Source organism: Pseudonaja textilis, chromosome 6 (assembly GCF_049901715.1).
Source record: "Pseudonaja textilis isolate UNSWEBS1 chromosome 6, rPseTex1.2, whole genome shotgun sequence".
NCBI lineage: Eukaryota > Metazoa > Chordata > Lepidosauria > Squamata > Elapidae > Pseudonaja > Pseudonaja textilis.
In genome coordinates, this window is record NC_141995.1 from 44,211,334 (window position 1) to 44,228,981 (window position 17,648).

Here is a 17,648-nt window from a genome sequence, read left to right on the forward strand (position 1 = left end):
TGGTTGTAGCCAGACGGTTGTTTGTGTTTCCAGAACTCTGCAGTTTGTGGATTTAATTCAGTTACGGAGAGCATTTATGTATGTGTTTGGAGCAGCCGGTTATCTGTCAGGTGGACTAATTGGCCATTGCCTTGAAGGTTAGTCTGGAGCTTGTTCGTGGCTGGCTTCACTGAAAACAACCCCTTGAACTCCTGGCTTGGTCAATTCCTGTGACTTCTTCTTGCAAGCCCTGAAACTGGACCACCGGACTTATTGACAAACTTCAGTGGAGACCCCGGACCTCAGAGGGGATTTGGGCTGTTTATTTTTGGAACCTACCCAGGTAAAACCTTTATTTTCAAAACTGTTTTAGATTTGGCTGTAAGTTTATTTTGTTTTTGGATATCTACTTGGTTGCGAGCCAATTACTGTACTAACTTGCATCTGAGGGTTAACCAAAAACATGAAATGGAACTGTTGGGGGAACAGACTGAATAAAACTCTCGACACCAAACCTGTCATGTGGGTGAGGGGAGGGGCAGCACAATGGCTCTCTTAAGATTCCATCTCTATCACTGGATAAAGCGAGGAGGGCGACTCAAAGCAGTAAGCACCCCCAGCCCCAACAAAGTGAAAGAAAAAGAAACATGAGAACAGTGTCTACCCATGTCTCTTTTCCACCGCTGAACAGTGCACTTCTCCTAAAGGCCTCTGGGTTTGATACAGCCGCCTGCCCTGCCTCTTTCTGTGGTGCTCCTACCATATTCAGGGAGTGAGCAAGCGACAGAAGAGATGGCCATCTAGGGCTCCCTTTCCGGGGCTACGCATGTGCAAGCAGGGGGGGGGGGGAGGGAGGAAAGCCAAGGCTGGGGTAAGCACTTCTGACAAGGCAATAAACAACAAGAAAGTCCAAACAAGCTGGCAAGAGTTTTATTCCTTCTCAGTGTAATGACAGCAAGAAGTAAAAAAGAATATCTGATTAAAGTCAGCTGAGTTTTTGCCGACTCAGAGCCTCATTTATCCAAATCCGTAAGTGCCCTGCTTCCAATATTCAGTCCCACCCTCTAGAAGCCAGCATCCCATTTGCTCCGCATTTCTCTAATGCCCACCACCACTCAAGCACCTCAAACACCTTAATAAACTTCAGATATCCTCCACCAGTGTCGCTACCTGCCACAGCAACCTCCAGGTGTTCATGATCTTCATTCCATAGCCCAGAGCCTCGGTTCCTCTGCAGTCATCTGTGCGTCATATCGTAGCTAGTCAGTCGACACCCTGCTAATGTAACTCAGCCACGCCTGCTGCCATCGGCACACAGATAGTCCATGTCAGCTGGCAAGCGGCCCAGTAAGTTTCCCATGGATGGGAGATCATGGCGGTGTCGTGCATGGCTCGAGCCGAGTGCGACTCTTGCTCCTTTGCAGAAATAGTGCCTTCACTCCCCCAGAGTGGAAGGAGGAGGGAGGGCACAGGGTCATCAGCACCTTTCCTCAGTGGTGTCTTCAAACTCATGGAGGATGCCAGGGCAGCTCCTCGCCTGCCTGATAGACTGTGGCACTAGGTGAGCCCAGAGAGACATGGGGGGGAGAGGGATGAATGGGCAACTGGGCTGACAGTTGGCTTCCAGTGCCAGAGAGGGCGGGGAAGGGAAGCAGCTGGGCTGCTGCTGCCTTTCATTGGGGCACTTGGAGCAAGACAGGGTTCCTCTTGCCATCTCTTCTCCCCCCCAGCTATCGGACTTGGCAGGGCTTCCTGACCCTCACTTAGCCACCCACCCCCTTTATCAATACAATTGGGGGGGGGGGGCAGGTGGATTCAGCTGATTCGACAAAGTTCACAAAAATTTAGCTAACGGTTCTGCCGAACCAGTGTGAACCGGCTAAATCCCACTACTGAGAGGGTGGACAAAAAAGCCACTGCTGCAGATTGTTTTTTTTTTAACCTGCCAGAGACTTTGGACAGAGGCTTCTCATTTTGATCCCGCCCCCATTGTTGCCTCTCTGCTCACTTCTCCCAGACCCCTGCACGTGTTTTGTTGTGTGTGTCTGTGTGTGTACGTGCAGGGGGGAGGTGTCTGGCAGCAGCGGCTCCACAGCCCACTGTGACTACTGCGTTGGCCCTTCAAGAAGCAGGCATGGTGACAGCGGCGGCACCAGCAGCAGGCAGAGTCAAGTGGGGAGGCATATGATGCAAATTACCGGACATGCCTGCTCCATCCCACGTGGCTGGGACAGGGAAAGCAGCTATCTGGTGCATGCAGCAGGCCTGACCAAGTACTTCCCTAATAAGGTATTAAGATTTAAGAACTGACTAGCAGCAGTAATAGCTGCCAGATGCTGTAAGTCTGATGAAATGTTAGGCTGATGAAATGAAGATGATTCAGTATAGCATGGGTATTTCCCTTTAAGAGGTGTTCATATAAGGCAGCCATCAGAGGGTGTGTTTTCTCTTTCCTTGTGTCCAGTATTCATTGCAGAGTTCTCTGTGTGTAGAGTTAAGAAGAAGAAAGCTTGCTTGTAAAGGTATTTGCCTACCACATATATGTCTGTATATAACTGTTGTATATAAACCACTGTTAAATATCTAAGTCTCTTTTGCTCCTGGATTGTCTCATAATAGCAGTCACGCTGCAAATGCTCTGACATCATCGCCACCCAGGCCCAGCCAGGATCGCGTGCCTCCATCTCTGCTGGGCCATGGCGGCAATGGGATCCAGCTTTCCCCACCTGTTGTGGCCGCCTTTTACTTGCTAGGCCGAGGCGTGCTTTACCTATACTTGGGCTTTCTAGCTCGTGGCTTCATCTCCTTTGGCTGGGCGGATCTGCTGAGTGGTGGTGGAGGCAGCCCTCAGGAGGGCTGAGGTGCATGAGGGGAACACATTCCCCACACAAGCCAAGGGAAATACCTGCAAAGGATCCAAAGCAGTGACTTTCTCTCCAACCGCAAAAACAGACAGTGGACAGAGTAAGGGCATTCAGTGGTCTGCATCATGTGCCTTCCTGCCTGCTGTTGATGCTGCCACCGTGCCTGCTGCTTGGATAGCCAGCCCAGTGGTGGCAGCAGGCTCCGGAGCCACAGAGTGTGCCAGCTGAGGGAAAGGGTAGCGAGCGCGCATCCCCACCCTCACCTCACCTCATGAAGACCTCTGGATTCCTTCCCCAACCCTCCCCGGGCCCCACAGGTGCCCCTCTTCATGAGTGATGTCGAGCTGGGTATGCCCCACCCAGTTGCTGCGACCACCCCAGCCCCTCTCCTCCCCTCCCACCCCAACGCCCTGAGGACAACCACATTGCTAATACAGCCCTCAATGAAATCGAATTTGACACTCCTGATATAATTCATTATATTCAGGAACTGTCACTGATTTTCTAGGGATAGAAATCCCTGTTTGATTTCCTAGGAACAGAAATTTTTATATAAAACACAGGTGGTTCAAAATGAATTATATTCAAAGGAGCTTTTGACTATAATGTAAATGTTGTACATTGTATATTTCAAAATGGTTTAGAAGCTCATTTTATATTTGGCTTCTTCACTCGTAATCTCAAATATTGGTCCACCAAATACATTTCAGCTGAAGTGAATTTGGTTCCTTTCTCTATTGACACTATTCTGTGCTCAAAGAAACAGCCTGACACATGGATATAATAGCATTTTAGCATTCTCTACCATCCTAGTACTCATCTATCATTATTTGATTCTTTCAAGTGAATTGATTGCTTTTTCTAAAAAAAAAAAATTCACAATGGGCATTTATGACAGTTGTGTATAGTTCTGAATTGAGACACGCATGCAAATGGAAATGATGCAGTCATGATTCATCAACATGTTTTAAATAACTTTGCATATGTCAATTTCAGCAACCCGTCCCCTGAATAGATTGTGACATGAATTATTGACCACTTGTTCTAATCCCCTATATTTAATTCAAGAAAAGAGCTGGTAATTACCTTGAAGTTTTTTTATGGGGGAGGAAGCAATAACCCATTATTTTATACCCACCATTGAACAAGTGTTCCTTCTATATGGCTAGCAGCCACTTCTCAATTTTTCAATCCCTTTGTATCACTGTGTGATACTGCAAATATTTTCAGTTTTGCTTCCTTAAGCTGCCCAGCACTCCCACCAGCTGGCCAAGAGGAGCACTAAAATGTCAGCTAGCCAGCACCCTTTCCTTATTCTTCTTTTAATTATTTAAAAACAATTGTGGGGCAAAGGTGCTTTCAAGCCATAGAAAACATCGTGGGAAAAACAAAATACAGCAGCACTTTGGGGGCCCAGGGCCTGTTTTGTTGCATTACTGCCTCCCAACATGGAATCACCATTCCAAAGCCACAGTGGAAGGTATAGCAAATATGTCAATAAAGAGAGTTTGCTAGAAACCTCACACCCCAGAATTTAGATTGCTGTCTCTCTTGCAATCTACTGAACAGTATTATAACATTCTGTATTGACTTGGCCATTTGTGCATCTTTCATACGTTTGGGCCCCTTACACAAAGCAGATCAATCCTTTTCTTAATAAAGTATTAAATTTGAATCTGACCTGTTTTTTAAACAGGGTCACTTTTTTTATTATTGGTGGTAATATGAAGCTTTCTTGGCGCCGTTTTTCACCTGATCTTCCAAACCTGTCCCGCATAGCAACGCAAGTGGGACAGGTTTTTTTTTTCTTTCCTGGGCCCACGCACTTCCAAGTCTCCCCAAACGCTCTCGGCTTGTCCGATCCACGCTGGGCCAGAAATGGTGGGGAAACCTTTCCAAGAAAACAGTGTGATTAAAGGCTCAGAAGTACTTTTAATTAAAGAGATCCTATGCCAGGGAGGAAAGGAGAGCCGAGGGTGGGCGAGGGGGCGAGTAGATGGGCCGGATCCAGGCACTAGCCTGGGGCGACTGAAGGGGCGGGAGCTAAGATGTCCTAAGGGAAGGGAGAGCCGGCTGGTCTACCAAAGGGAGCAAGCAACACCCCTTCGGAAGACCTCTCGCTCTCTGCCCTCCTCCAGCCGACTCCCTCTCGGGTGAGGAGGCGCTCCATGCTCCTCCCGCCGAGGGAAGCGGGAGTTCCAGGAAGTAGTAGATATAGGCGGGTAGGACGGCTTGAGCGCCGAGAGCTCGGTTGGCAGTCGGTCTTCTCCTCCACCTCGGAGCCAGGGACTCCTTCCTCGAGGCGGGGCAGTCTCCCGCCCGCCTCAGCCCCCTTTTAGGGAGGAAAGGAAAGGAAGGAAGGCAATAGGGAGGGGCGGAAAGAACAGAAGCAAAGAGGAGCCTCTTCTCGACTGGGGTGGAGGGAGCGAGCGCGACGGCGGCTCCTCGCGGGAACAAAGAGGCGCGAAAACGCGAAGGCTGAGGGGGGAAAAGGGGGCACTCCTCGTCTCGCTCCAACGGCCGCGGAGATGGTGAGTTCTGGGAACGGGAAGTGGAGGGCACGTTGATCGCGAGTAGCCTCTCCCGATTCTTAGCCCCTGGAAGCGGTACTTCGCGCCGGGCCGCAGCGAGGCTCTGCGGTGGCGACGCTCTCCTGGGATAGTTCTTTCCACGGCGTTTAAGGTCCTGTATTCGCGACTCGTCCACCTTTGGTAACCAGACAACAGCCACTGAACCTCGGTAGAGACCGCATTAGCCCCCCCAGCTCTCCCGGCAAGGCGTGTATTTCCCCGAGAAACGGCCGGGTCTTGTCTCGCCTCTCGCTTGTGGAGATAGGTTTGGTCTCCGTCGTAGGCTGAGCAGCACATCGCTACAACGCAAGCTAGGCACGTATGGGAAGCCATAATGTTTAATTTACACTGTCCAGGTTTTCAGAAGCACGGCTTTTTATCCTGTTCCATTTTGTTCCATTATTGCTGCTGCTGTTTTGTTTCACCCAAAATAAAATATTCGCATCTTTCCTATATGCACTGGAACCAGTTGAAGGATTTCCCCTAGATTATTTGGCCTTGTAGTGAACTCTTAGTGAAGTAGCTTAGTGAAGTATCTGTTTGATGGTTCTCATCAAATCTTAAGGCATCATCATCTTGCTCTATGTTAGCTGCTGTCCTTTGCTAGGAACCTTCTGTTATTGGCTCCTGTGCAGATATGTATTTTAGAATGGACAACTGGAAATAATTTAACATCTATCTGTCTATACAATGAATGTATTTAAAGTAACCTTGCCAATGAGAATAATTTAATTTTTACCAGAGTGCTGAAAAATAATCATTTGCTGAGTGTGTTTAGATTTCTGTTAAATATTGCTCTTGCAATTTTCATCAGATCAACCCATGTTGATGCCTTACTGGAGTACAATATAATGTCTCCAACAGCACATCAATCTTATTCTTTTGGGTGAAAGTTCGATTAGCTTCCCTATTTTTTCAATGTCATTTTTTTTTAATATTTTATTTTATTCTAGAAAAAACATTTATTTGACATACATTTAAAACAGACAAATCAACACATATATATACATATACAAATATCTACATATACATAAATTTTATAATATATATTGAGCAATGGTTAATTTTTTTTCTTTATCTTTTTTTCTTCAGTCTTATCATTGACTTGATCTGCCTTGTTACCATAACGCCTTCATTCTTTTAATGTTTTAATTTCTCCATATAGTTTGTGATTAAATGCACATCTTCTGTCATTTCCATAACTTATCAGAAATATCAAATATTACCTTTTCTTTAACCACTATGGTTAAAGTGGTTCAATGTCAATTTTAAGAGATAATTGTTAATTATAGTATGTTGCATCCAGTAATAGAATGTCTTTTTGTTTTAAGGCCAAATTTTTGTGATCAAGTTGTTTCTTTTTCATAATTTACATTGAATTTTCAGATACTGTATGCAGATTTTAAAATATATGTTCATTACATTACTTTTGTTTTAAAAAGGAAAATGACTTAAATTCCATATTTGAAAATATGAAATGAAGATTGCTAGCAGCAGTAATTAATGTGGACTGTGTAAACTTAAGAGTTTGAAAGTTAATGATACTGTGATCTTGGCCATTATGCTAACTTCCTCTGTTAAAAGGCATAACAATACCTTGTAATGATGCTATTTCAGTTAAGAAGGCACTAATAAGATTTGTTCTTTTAGATCCCTAGTGTCCAACATTTTGTCATTATAGGAGCTGTAGAGAAAGTTGATATAAAAAAACTATTATGGAATTTATTCTCAAAATACATCATGTCTCCAGATAAATATTAAAGCAATGAAGCCTGGACTTTAGATGAGAACACTGAAAGCATTTTTGTTTATAAAAACTTTTGTTTTTAAAGTTTGATTGATTTGTTAGGCTGTCTCAAAAGAAACACAATTTTTCCTATGTTGGAATGCCATTCTCCATTTTCGTTTGTATTGATGTTTTTTTTTCTCTTTCTCAATTTTCAGAAAGAAGAGTGAAAAGGCATGGATATAACATGAATTACTTAACACATTCAGAAAAAATAGGAATTATTTCTCAGTTAGCTAAATAAAATGGATGAGTCGGTCTTATTGGATCTGTTGGAGTGTCCTGTCTGTTTAGAACGTCTGGATGCTTCTGCAAAAGTCTTGCCTTGTCAACATACATTTTGTAAAAGATGTCTCTTGGGCATTGTGAGCTCACGCAATGAGCTTCGTTGTCCTGAATGTAGGACATTAGTAGACTGCAATGTTGATGACCTTCCTAATAATATTTTGCTTGTTCGACTACTAGATGGCATCAAACAAAGGCCTCAGAAATTGACTAATTTAATGACATGCACAAATTTATTAAGGGCCCAAACTAGCACTGTTGCTAATTGCATTCAAAAAGACCTACATAGTTCTCAAAGTGTCCAGCAACAGAGAGTACAAGCACGAAGTCCACCTGTTAGGGTAAGTGACCAGTATGCTAAAAATATAAATGAAACCATAGTTTTGGGGATGTTTGACCATCCAAGAAAAGTAGAATTATGGTGTGATGATGTTCATTCAGAGGGCTCACCTAGAAAATTCAATAGTATTTTAGCTTAATGAAAAGAAAATTAGACATAATTTTAAATACTGTATTTTTTGGAATATAAGACACACTTCCAAAACAGTGGGTGGAAATGTCTGTGCATCTTATACATCAAATATTGCGTTGGAGAGGGAGTGGGATTGGTGTGGCACCGATCAGCTGTTCTAGAACGGGCCATGGCGAATGGGTGGCAGCAAACAGTCCGCTGTGAATGGTTCATGGGAAATGGGCTGTGGCGGCAGCGAACGTGCCACGGTGAATGGGCCACGCTGGCAGCAGCAAATGGCCCATGGTGAATGGACAACGGCAGCGGCAAATGGGGCTGCGGCAAATGGGCCAGATGAATACTAGATAGATGCTGGGAGTCAGGCAGATTTTTCTTCTTTTCCTCCCCCAAATCTAGGTGCATCTTATACTCTGAAAAATACAGTATATGGGGGGTGGGTCACATGGAGCATTGACTGTACTAGTGCTTTGTTGCTTCTGAAAGCAATGGGGGAATCTAAAAGTAAAAATTGAAGGAAACACATTTTGGTTAAACTTTAGAAAATATAATAGAATTGTTCGTTTATTGATGGAATTTATTTCTATGGCTACATTGTTGAAAGGAGTAAGAAAATAATTGGATGACTATCTTCTAGGGTTATTGTAGTTTTCTTGCATTATAGATCTTACACTCAATGCTACAGCGACTGTTGGAAGCAATAATCCAAAATACTTATTGGTAATATCATCTGCAGCAAAATGATGCCAGCATGACAATACATGCACAATATCATCGTGGAAATACTGCCATTAGGTACTTGCAATCCAAAGCCAGACACAAATATTTAAGTTGTGACATTTGCATGATGTTTATTCCTTGTCATTTGCCCCTGCAGAATAAGCAATTGCCTGTATTAGATTAATATCCCTGGATTACATTATCACCAATACATTCCTTCCTAAATAACATTTATTGGTAGTTGATAAAAAAAATCCTATGTTTCTTTAGCATAGGATTGCATTGTTTCTTGTGCCTGCTTTCTCTCCCTGAACTGAGGATGCTACAGACAACTGTTCTTCCACATTTTGCATTTCAGTTTCAGTATTTTAATATTATACCTTGCCAATTAGTTATGTGTAACTTTCTGTAGTTTTTTTCTTGGCTTTAATTGTCTAAGCTAAAAATTACATTTGTCAGATTCCTGCCTCTCAGTTTCTGGTGACTAAAGACATTTCAGATATTTCTCTAGAACAGTTGAGGAAATCAATCAGACAACAGAGTCTTTAAATTTATTGTCACACAACAAAGATGCTTAATGCAAGAACAACAAAATTTCTGACTGTTTCTATTGTTGGAAGAAATGTCCATCTGGGTTCAGTTCCAAATGGGAAGAAAGACACTGGAAACATGGAGATTGCTTGGAAAGATGGTTTAATGGTGGACAGCAGAACCACATGATTCGAGGTCCTGGGCAAAAAAAAGAGAGGAAGAGAGATTTATAACCTCTGTTGGGCTTTGAACTTGCTTCCTGTTCCTTGCTTCCTGTTCCTGTGGCAAGAAATATATCCTGATTTGTTGTCAGACTCCCAGGCGCCATGCAGGGGTAACTTTGTAGGTTGTCTTCTTGAGTCCCAAGCCTGGTTGAATCTTGCTAGGTGATGTAATCTTCCCAGGTGTCATGTGGTGAAGTGGGTAGAAAGCTAATCCTATCATGTCCTGAGGGCCATGTCTTAATCTCATCACCCTGGAGCGAAAGGTCTTTTGTATTGTAGATACGTCTTTTGTCTTTCTGGAGCCATTAACAAAGGTGGGGACTGTTTTCCAAGAACAGATTTCTCAGGTATATTCTGCCTTTTTAATATTTCCTAGAATATTTCATTCTTCTGAGGAGAGGGTGGGTGCTCACTAGGATGCTAGTTAGTTTTTCATGTATATCCACTTATTCTTTTAATTTAGGGGAAAAAAACCTTATATACGAACTGTTCCATTAAACTTGTATAGTTTCATTTAAGGACTTAAATGTTTTGAGTTTCATTAAGTAAGAATAGTCAATACTCATATTCTTATACTGAGGCTTGACTTAATTTCATGGCAATTCATAGCCCTGAACGTATCAAAGTTTGTTTCAACTTTATCCAGAAATTAATTTCATAAGATGATTTATATCATTTTATTTTTGCTTAGTGGAAGGTCAGATTAGATTCCTTAAAAAGGTTTGCCTGTCATCCAGTAATATTTGCATGTGCACTGCCTCTGGGTATAGTTTGAATTTGCTGTGCAGTGATTAAGTGCTTCATCAGTTTTGAAGAATGCATTGTAGTTAGACTGAGAAATAGTTCAAATAATATAAGGAGTGAACAGAAACTTAAAAGCACTCAAGTATTTAAAGTATTTTTATTTAGTTCCTTGACTTCCCAAACTTAGAACATAGACGGTTATATCCTGTAGAGACTAGCTCCCCAAGATGCAGTTGGTTGCTAAGAAAAGGAAAAAAATCAATTAAATTTTCACCCATTATCTCTAAACAAACTTATGGTTACAATCCTTTTATCTTTTACCTGTTTCTCCGTTTCTTGTTTCTGTCTTTTACAAGGGATTCTGCAAAGGTACATAAGATAGCTTTGTTATATTACAAATAGAAATAACTTTAGAAAATATGATGATGGATAAAATATTTATTGTAATGCAGTGGGGTGTTTGTTAATAAATGAATTAAAATGATTGAGAGAATTAAAAGGGAACATTTTTAATTATTAGTAATGATTTATAAAAATATGAGAAATATGGGAAAAAAAAGAATTAACTATGGAAAGTTTATAAGTGTTCCCAAGGAAGTATGATATTCAATTGAAAAGAAATGTTAAAGATGTTAAGATTTTAATGCATATTAATGATTGAATTGGAATGGAATGTGTTTTATTTACGTACATATGTATGTATGCATATGCATATGCATATGCATATACATATACATATACATATACATATATATATAAGAATATAGTGTCTCTTTTAAGAATGTACCAAGCAGAATTCGATGGGAAGTTATGTATTATATTGAATGCTATAATCTTAAAGCTATACATTGAAGCTTAAATAAGAGCTTGAATGGATAAAATTAAAGGATATAAAGGTGTCATACTCTAATTGGTAACTACAGGGAAAAATTTGCTTAATAAGAAAAGATAATGTGAAATTGTAACAGGACAGACAAAAGTATAAATATAATGATTTGAATTGAGATAATTAAAACAAAGTTGAGAAAATTAGAAGAGGGGAAAAACTATGTAGAAAATATAAAATGGTAATAAGATATGGAATAGAATATAAAAATGAGCATGAAATTGAGTTTTGTGTCTGTATGAAGAAGTGATAACCTGGGACCATGCTATTTTCAAAAAAAGATGTTTTATTTGTATTTTGTTTTTGTGAAAACCCAAATAAACTTTCCAAAAAAAAAGAAAAGGAAAAAAATCAAAAACTGTAAGATCCTTTTTATATTATAGTGTAGCAGAGGTAAACAATGTGAAGTGTTGGATTACAACTCAAGTTCCCACTAGCATGAGTTGGATCAGGAGTATGAGAATTGCAATCTAATATAAATAAATGCCTTGCATGTAATTTGTCTATACCTTTATTTCATTGTAATTTATCCAAACAATGTAATTCCAGTGCCAGGCCAAACCTGATAAATGTGTCTTATTTAGAAACGTTCTTTTGAATATTATATTGGGATGTGTTTTACTCTTCACTTGCCTTGTATCTAAATTGTGAGCCTTTCAGTAACAGTTGTCCTCCATGATAGATCATGTCAAAGACATTTATTTAAGCCTTCTACACGCATTCAAGATTGCCCACAAAGGAAGAGGTTATTTTTCTTTTTTTCTGAAAAAAATTATAATGAAAATAAGCTTTAAAAAAGCAATTCTAAGAATCAAAAGTAGTCAATTTAACCAGTGTTTCTCAGTTTTGGCAACTTTTATATGTGTGGTCTTCAACTTCGAGAATTCTCCAGCCAGCATGCTGGAGAAGAAGCCCAAGAAACACCTGTTTATACAACCTGCTTGTTGTAACATTCTGCTTATACAAATGCTATGTGTTTCTTAAAAACCCAACTGTTTTAAAGAGTTTAGCGTTCTATGCAAATAATTAAAGAGTCTAACTTTTTCAAAACTTTTAGAGAAAAATAAATACTTCTGACTATTTTGCTATTTGGAATCTATTCTGGGACACTAATCAACATTTATTCCTATATGCTTTGCAGAAAAGGAAGTGCAGTTTCATTTTTATTGTGATTAAGTGATGTAAATACGGGATATGTTTAGCCAATATTAAATTGCTATACTACACAGTTCTGCTTAAATTAAACTTCTTTCAGAAAAAATGTATAGCCTTTTAAAGTCTAATTTATCAAATAGTATATAGCCAATAAGAATATTTTATAGAGGTTAATTGTTATATATCTTCATCAGGTCAGTTCAACTAGTTCCTTTGAAATTGAGAATTTAATTCATGCTTTTTCTTCTCCTTTTTAACAGCTTGTCTTTTCTCTTTAGTTCAATTAGAGATCTAATATCTTCCATTTATTATTGTATTTTAATTTCTACCTTAGATCTATCATACAGTATTTTATGAATCAGTAATGTTTTGAGATAAAATAGAGTGATTATTTTTAGTGTTGGCTATGTTAGGAATTATGCTTGATTTCGTAGGAAATATCCTGATTTGTGAATTAGCTCACATATTCTGAATACCTGTAGGGATTCCTCATACCAGCATCCATATAGGTATGAAGGATGTATATGCTTGAAAGTGGTGAACAATTTCCTCATTGCTTTCTTGTACAAACAGCACCAGTATCACATGATTGCCATGATGTCATTCATATAAAGATCAAAAAGAAATGTTAAGATTTAGTCTCATAAATTGAAATAATGCTGGGAATTAGCATTGTCTCAAAATACCTCTAAAGACTATACAAGTGAGAAAATTCTTAAGCATGTACAAATTGTTTGCCCATCTCATATTTAATTTAGAAGTTTTTGGACGTATTGATGGTAATATTTGTGTCAAAATTCATGGACAGCAGCCTTCCTTCTTTTTCTATATGCTAGATTTGGAGGAAACTAAGGTTGAAACTTAGATTTCAGTGAAATGGATGGAAATGGCAGTTTCAAACTAGAAACTAAAGATGTCAAACATACTAATTGTTTTATATTGAAAGTAGGATTTCAGCAGATTTATTTAACCAAGCACTATTATTTATGGAATTCAGCACCGAGGAATCTAATAACAAATAATTTTGAATGAATCAAATGGCCTTTTTTTTCTTTAAGGCAGGGTGTCAAATTGGCAGTCCAAGGGCTGGATGCATCACGCATGAGCCAGGCCTACCTTGGCTCTGCAAAGGCAAAAAACGTCACAATACGTCACGTAACCCAATCAAGTTTGACACCCTGCTTTAAGAAAAGATTTCATTACCAAATTTAGTTATTTTTAATATTTACACTAACATACTTAGTAATTTTTCTAAGCATTCAGAAAAATAAAATAATGTACAATAGAATACATAGAATTGAATTGAATTCTTTTACTGGCCAAGTGTGATTAGACACACAAGGAATTTGTCTCCAGTGCAGAAGCTCTCAGTGTAAACAACAAAATAATCAGAGTATTTCACCAAAGCTGCCATTGGTGCCATCTTGAATTCCGTAAATTCCATAAAGCATTAATTATCCACCAAATATAGCAATCATAATTCATTTGACTCAGTACAATCAACCTGAGTCTCAAAATGATATGTGAAATAATTTTTCACAAATTTTCTGAACACCAACAGGGAAAAACAAATATTGTAAGTTGTTAACCAATAATTAAGGTTTTGTCATACTGCTGTATTTATTTTCTGAAAAGTAAAAAAAGTATTGATTTTTATTGGAATTAATTATTTGGAATGGGTCTTTTTTGTATGGACATCTGTAAGTTAAAGAAAATGTAGATTAACATATAACGCTGTGCTTTATTCAGTATTACACTGATGTTTTTAAACTTAATTTGGGAATTAATTCGGGAATTATGTAAGAAGTATTAATTTTTATTTGTGGTTCCTCAATTCCATGCACTTTTTATTACAGATGGTTTCCCTTTACTATGCATATAAACTATTAATATGGATTTTAAATTAGTTTTTACCTAGTTTAAAAGCTGAATTCTGACATAGATTTCTTAGTCATTGGAAACATTTAAACATCCACGTCCATTAAGGGGGAAAGATATTCTTTAGATTTATGAAGATTTAATAGAAATGAAATTAGATTTAATGAGAATGCATAAGAGTAGAATTCATGAGATTATAGTATTTTCCTTTCACAAATGCTCATGTCGAATCAGAAATACAGTTCGATAAAAATAGATTATTTCATATCTGCTAATTATAATTTCTGACATTTAAACTAAAATTTAAGAATTTGTGGATGATATTTAATTTTTTAAAGAGCAATTTTCAGTAACGTCTGTTCATGAACTGCCCCATCCATGTCCAGAGAAAATTTGTGATAGCACTGCTTGGTGTCTTAATGTATTCAGATTGTGGTTAAAAGTGAAGTAAAAAACCATTTGTCACCTTATTGTATTTTTCCCCTTTTTCAGTCCTTAATAAGATCTATTATTTGATTAATTTATCAGTCTATTGTTCCAGTTCTTTGACTGTAATTCAGTTCATACAGGAATATAATGTAAATTGGATATAGCATTTTATATCCTTACCTTGAAAAATAAGTCCATTTGAAATCTATTCATTTCACTTTTGAGAAAACATGCATAGTCTTCTATCATCAATACTTACTTAAGTGATGTGTGCTTTCCCAATCCCATTCACATAATCTTTCAAGGTTTTAAAAAAGAAAGAATAATTGCCCTTTAGATTTACTATTGGTAAGTCAAATATGTACATGCTACCGATATGAATATCTGTAAAATGGGAATTTGTTAAATTAGAAGGGAATAGATTTTCAACTACAAAAAACAAAGGTACTGGTAGTTTACTCCTTTGATTGTCTCCTAGCATAATAATACATAGCATTATCATGGTTAAAAAAATTGGACAAGCTATACACAATACTATTTTTATCCCTTATTTGGTAAGTATCTATTGATTTTGGAGTAATGTTGACTGCAATCTTAAACAAATGTTCAGGTCAGGGGTGTCAAACCCGATTTCATTAAGGGCCACATCAGGATTGTGTTTGACCTTGGAGGGCTGGGGGTGGGACATGGGCATGTTGGGCGTGACCATGGTGGGTGTATGACACAGGCTCAAGATGCATTTTTTTCCCTTTGCATTCACAACAGCTATTCCAGAGAAAGGGAGATTTACTTTCTGGTACAAGTAATCACAATTCCATAATGTAGAGATTAAAGACATGTAGAGTCCCCAGCTGCTATGGGGCTTGACTCTTTTGTAAAGGAGCAGAGCATAAATGAACTGACAATTTCTCCAGATGTCTCTAAAAACTGCCTGTCCAACAGTCTATCAATCTTTGTTACTACCTCTGATACAGCCCTAGAGGAGAACTTAATATTAGTAATAGTTTACAAAATTGATATATCACCTAATTCTCAATGACCCTGGGTGGCTCACAACAATAAAAAAAATTACAATTAAATCAAGCACAAGTAAAATATTAAGATAAAAGATGACCAGCTCAGTGATACGAGGGACCTCTCATCAAAGACCTAGGTGAAGAGCCAGCTGTTTTTGGCCTTCTGAACAACAGCCATCCAGATCTTGGAGGGTACCTATTTCTACTTGACAGTTGCGGCTAAAGACAAAGTGAAGAAGGTGCTGCCTTCTGTAGCACTCTGCCAGCCAAAATGGGCCATGGAAATAGATGTATCTTCTAATGAGCTATTTAGTAAATGATTTGAAAGACGATATAGACACTTTGCTGTATGGGAGCCTAGTCAGTTTTGACACAACTGTATGTTATGCTGCTGCCAAATGATCAGACACCATCTTGGAGGAGAAAAAAGAACAAATAAATGAATCAAATGTGAAAAATTAGATCAGCTTCAAGAGGCAGAGTCTCAAGGTTTAGATACAATACTTTCCTCAGTATTTCAAAACTTAGCATTGGTTCTCCTTATCTGGATTTAGAAGCTTTGCAGTTAAGACTGGTTAATATTTAGGTAGAAATAAGGTGTGGGGGGGGAAATAACCCAATCTTGTAGGGTACCTAGTTCTGGTTGGCAGATGCTGTAATCAGAAGGTGAAGAAGATGCTGCTTCGTGCAGCAGTGCCAGCCAAAATGGGCCACAGGGCATCCCTTTGACCTACACAGCCTCCTGCAGCATTCTTCTGGCCAAAATGGGTCATGAGGGGGGCCTCAAGAGTGCTGCAGAAGGCTGTGGAAGCCAAAAATGGGGCGTGCAGGGGCCTCACAAGCCCCCCCTCATGGCCCATTTTTGGCTGGCAGAGTGCTGCAGGAGTCTATGGAAGCTAAAAACAGGCCCTGGGGGGCTGCATGTGGCCCCCCATGCTGGCCCTTTTTGGCCAGCAAAGGCATTGCAGGTTGGTTCTTTGATATTTCCAGGCCGGCCCTGCGAGCTGCATCTGAACAGCCCATCGGCCTTGAGTTTAACACCCCTGTTCTAGGTACTAAAATCTATTGAAAAAAATAGAATTTATGGATGACCAAACATAGGTAGAATTATGTTGTTTGGATTATTGTTTGGGTGCATAATTTTGTAAAATATTCTAATGATTATATAATAACTTTGGAGTAATTCAATATTTATTTATAAAACATGAAACATGATGAAATGCATATTAATTCAAAAACTGGATTACTTTACCTACTGAACCAGAAAATATGAAACAGCTTCTCACAGTTTTGCCATGCATCTTCTGCAATGGAGGAAAGAGTACACTACTTCTTTCCTTGAGGGAAATTGATTCTATATATTCCTCTGCATCCAAAACATGATTATTTTGGGCTGTAGACTTTCTTTCATTAAATTTCATCCTCTGACATTACCCCGCCTGCAGATACAGTTAGGGAGTGGTGTTTATACTAAAATCATAATCTATTAGATTTTTCTGTCTTCTAGAAAAGTAATGTTAAATTCAGTTATATGATAGAGTATGCTTCAAGAAGATTATGGATTAAATCCAGATTTAATTATGCTTAGTTGTAGCCCTTGACATGAGTAAGATTTAAATATGCCTGCAAATATATATATATGGCATATATATATATATGGATTCAATTCTATATATTGAAAGCTTCTGAAAAAAATTCCTGTTTACTAAATTATTTTTCCCAATTATGTTTGTGCATTCATTCATTTTATTTACAATTGACTTGGAAAAGGAATCCCCAATCTGTTTAGGTGGTAGGCAAATTTTGAATTTGAGAATACATTATTGCTCTTTCACAAAAAGGCTGCAATAGGAGATATGGTGACTTGCTAGACTTCTATTTACTATAAAGGAAGTCGTATGGTTGCACTCCACTATCGTTTAGTTTACTCTGCATTTTTTCTGAGCAGGTGAGCACACTTAAAAACAAGGTACTGGCATACAATTATTTATAATCTTTATTTCTTAAAAACATTTCTTGGGTATATTTATGACTCCAAAAGTTGCTAGAAATAAATACAATGTTGAGGGTGTTGTTTTGCTCTGCAGCATGTTAGTTTCTTGCTTATTTAAT

At 38.8% G+C, this 17,648-nt stretch overlaps 1 protein-coding gene across 2 annotated transcripts in view; it reads left to right on the top strand.

The window, feature by feature from the left end:
- Nucleotides 1-5,027: 5,027 nt before the first annotated feature.
- SH3RF1 (SH3 domain containing ring finger 1) overlaps nt 5,028-17,648 on the top strand; it is a 44,177-nt gene continuing 31,556 nt past the window's right edge. The window contains exons 1-2 of one of the 2 annotated variants that reach the window (XM_026699716.2): nt 5,028-5,374; nt 7,358-7,825. In XM_026699716.2, coding sequence (XP_026555501.1) covers nt 7,445-7,825 — 381 coding nt within the window. In that variant the 5' untranslated portion in view covers nt 5,028-5,374; nt 7,358-7,444. Of the gene's footprint in view, nt 5,526-7,357; nt 7,826-17,648 lie in introns of both variants that reach the window. The other variant, XM_087936439.1, reaches the window with a different exon arrangement.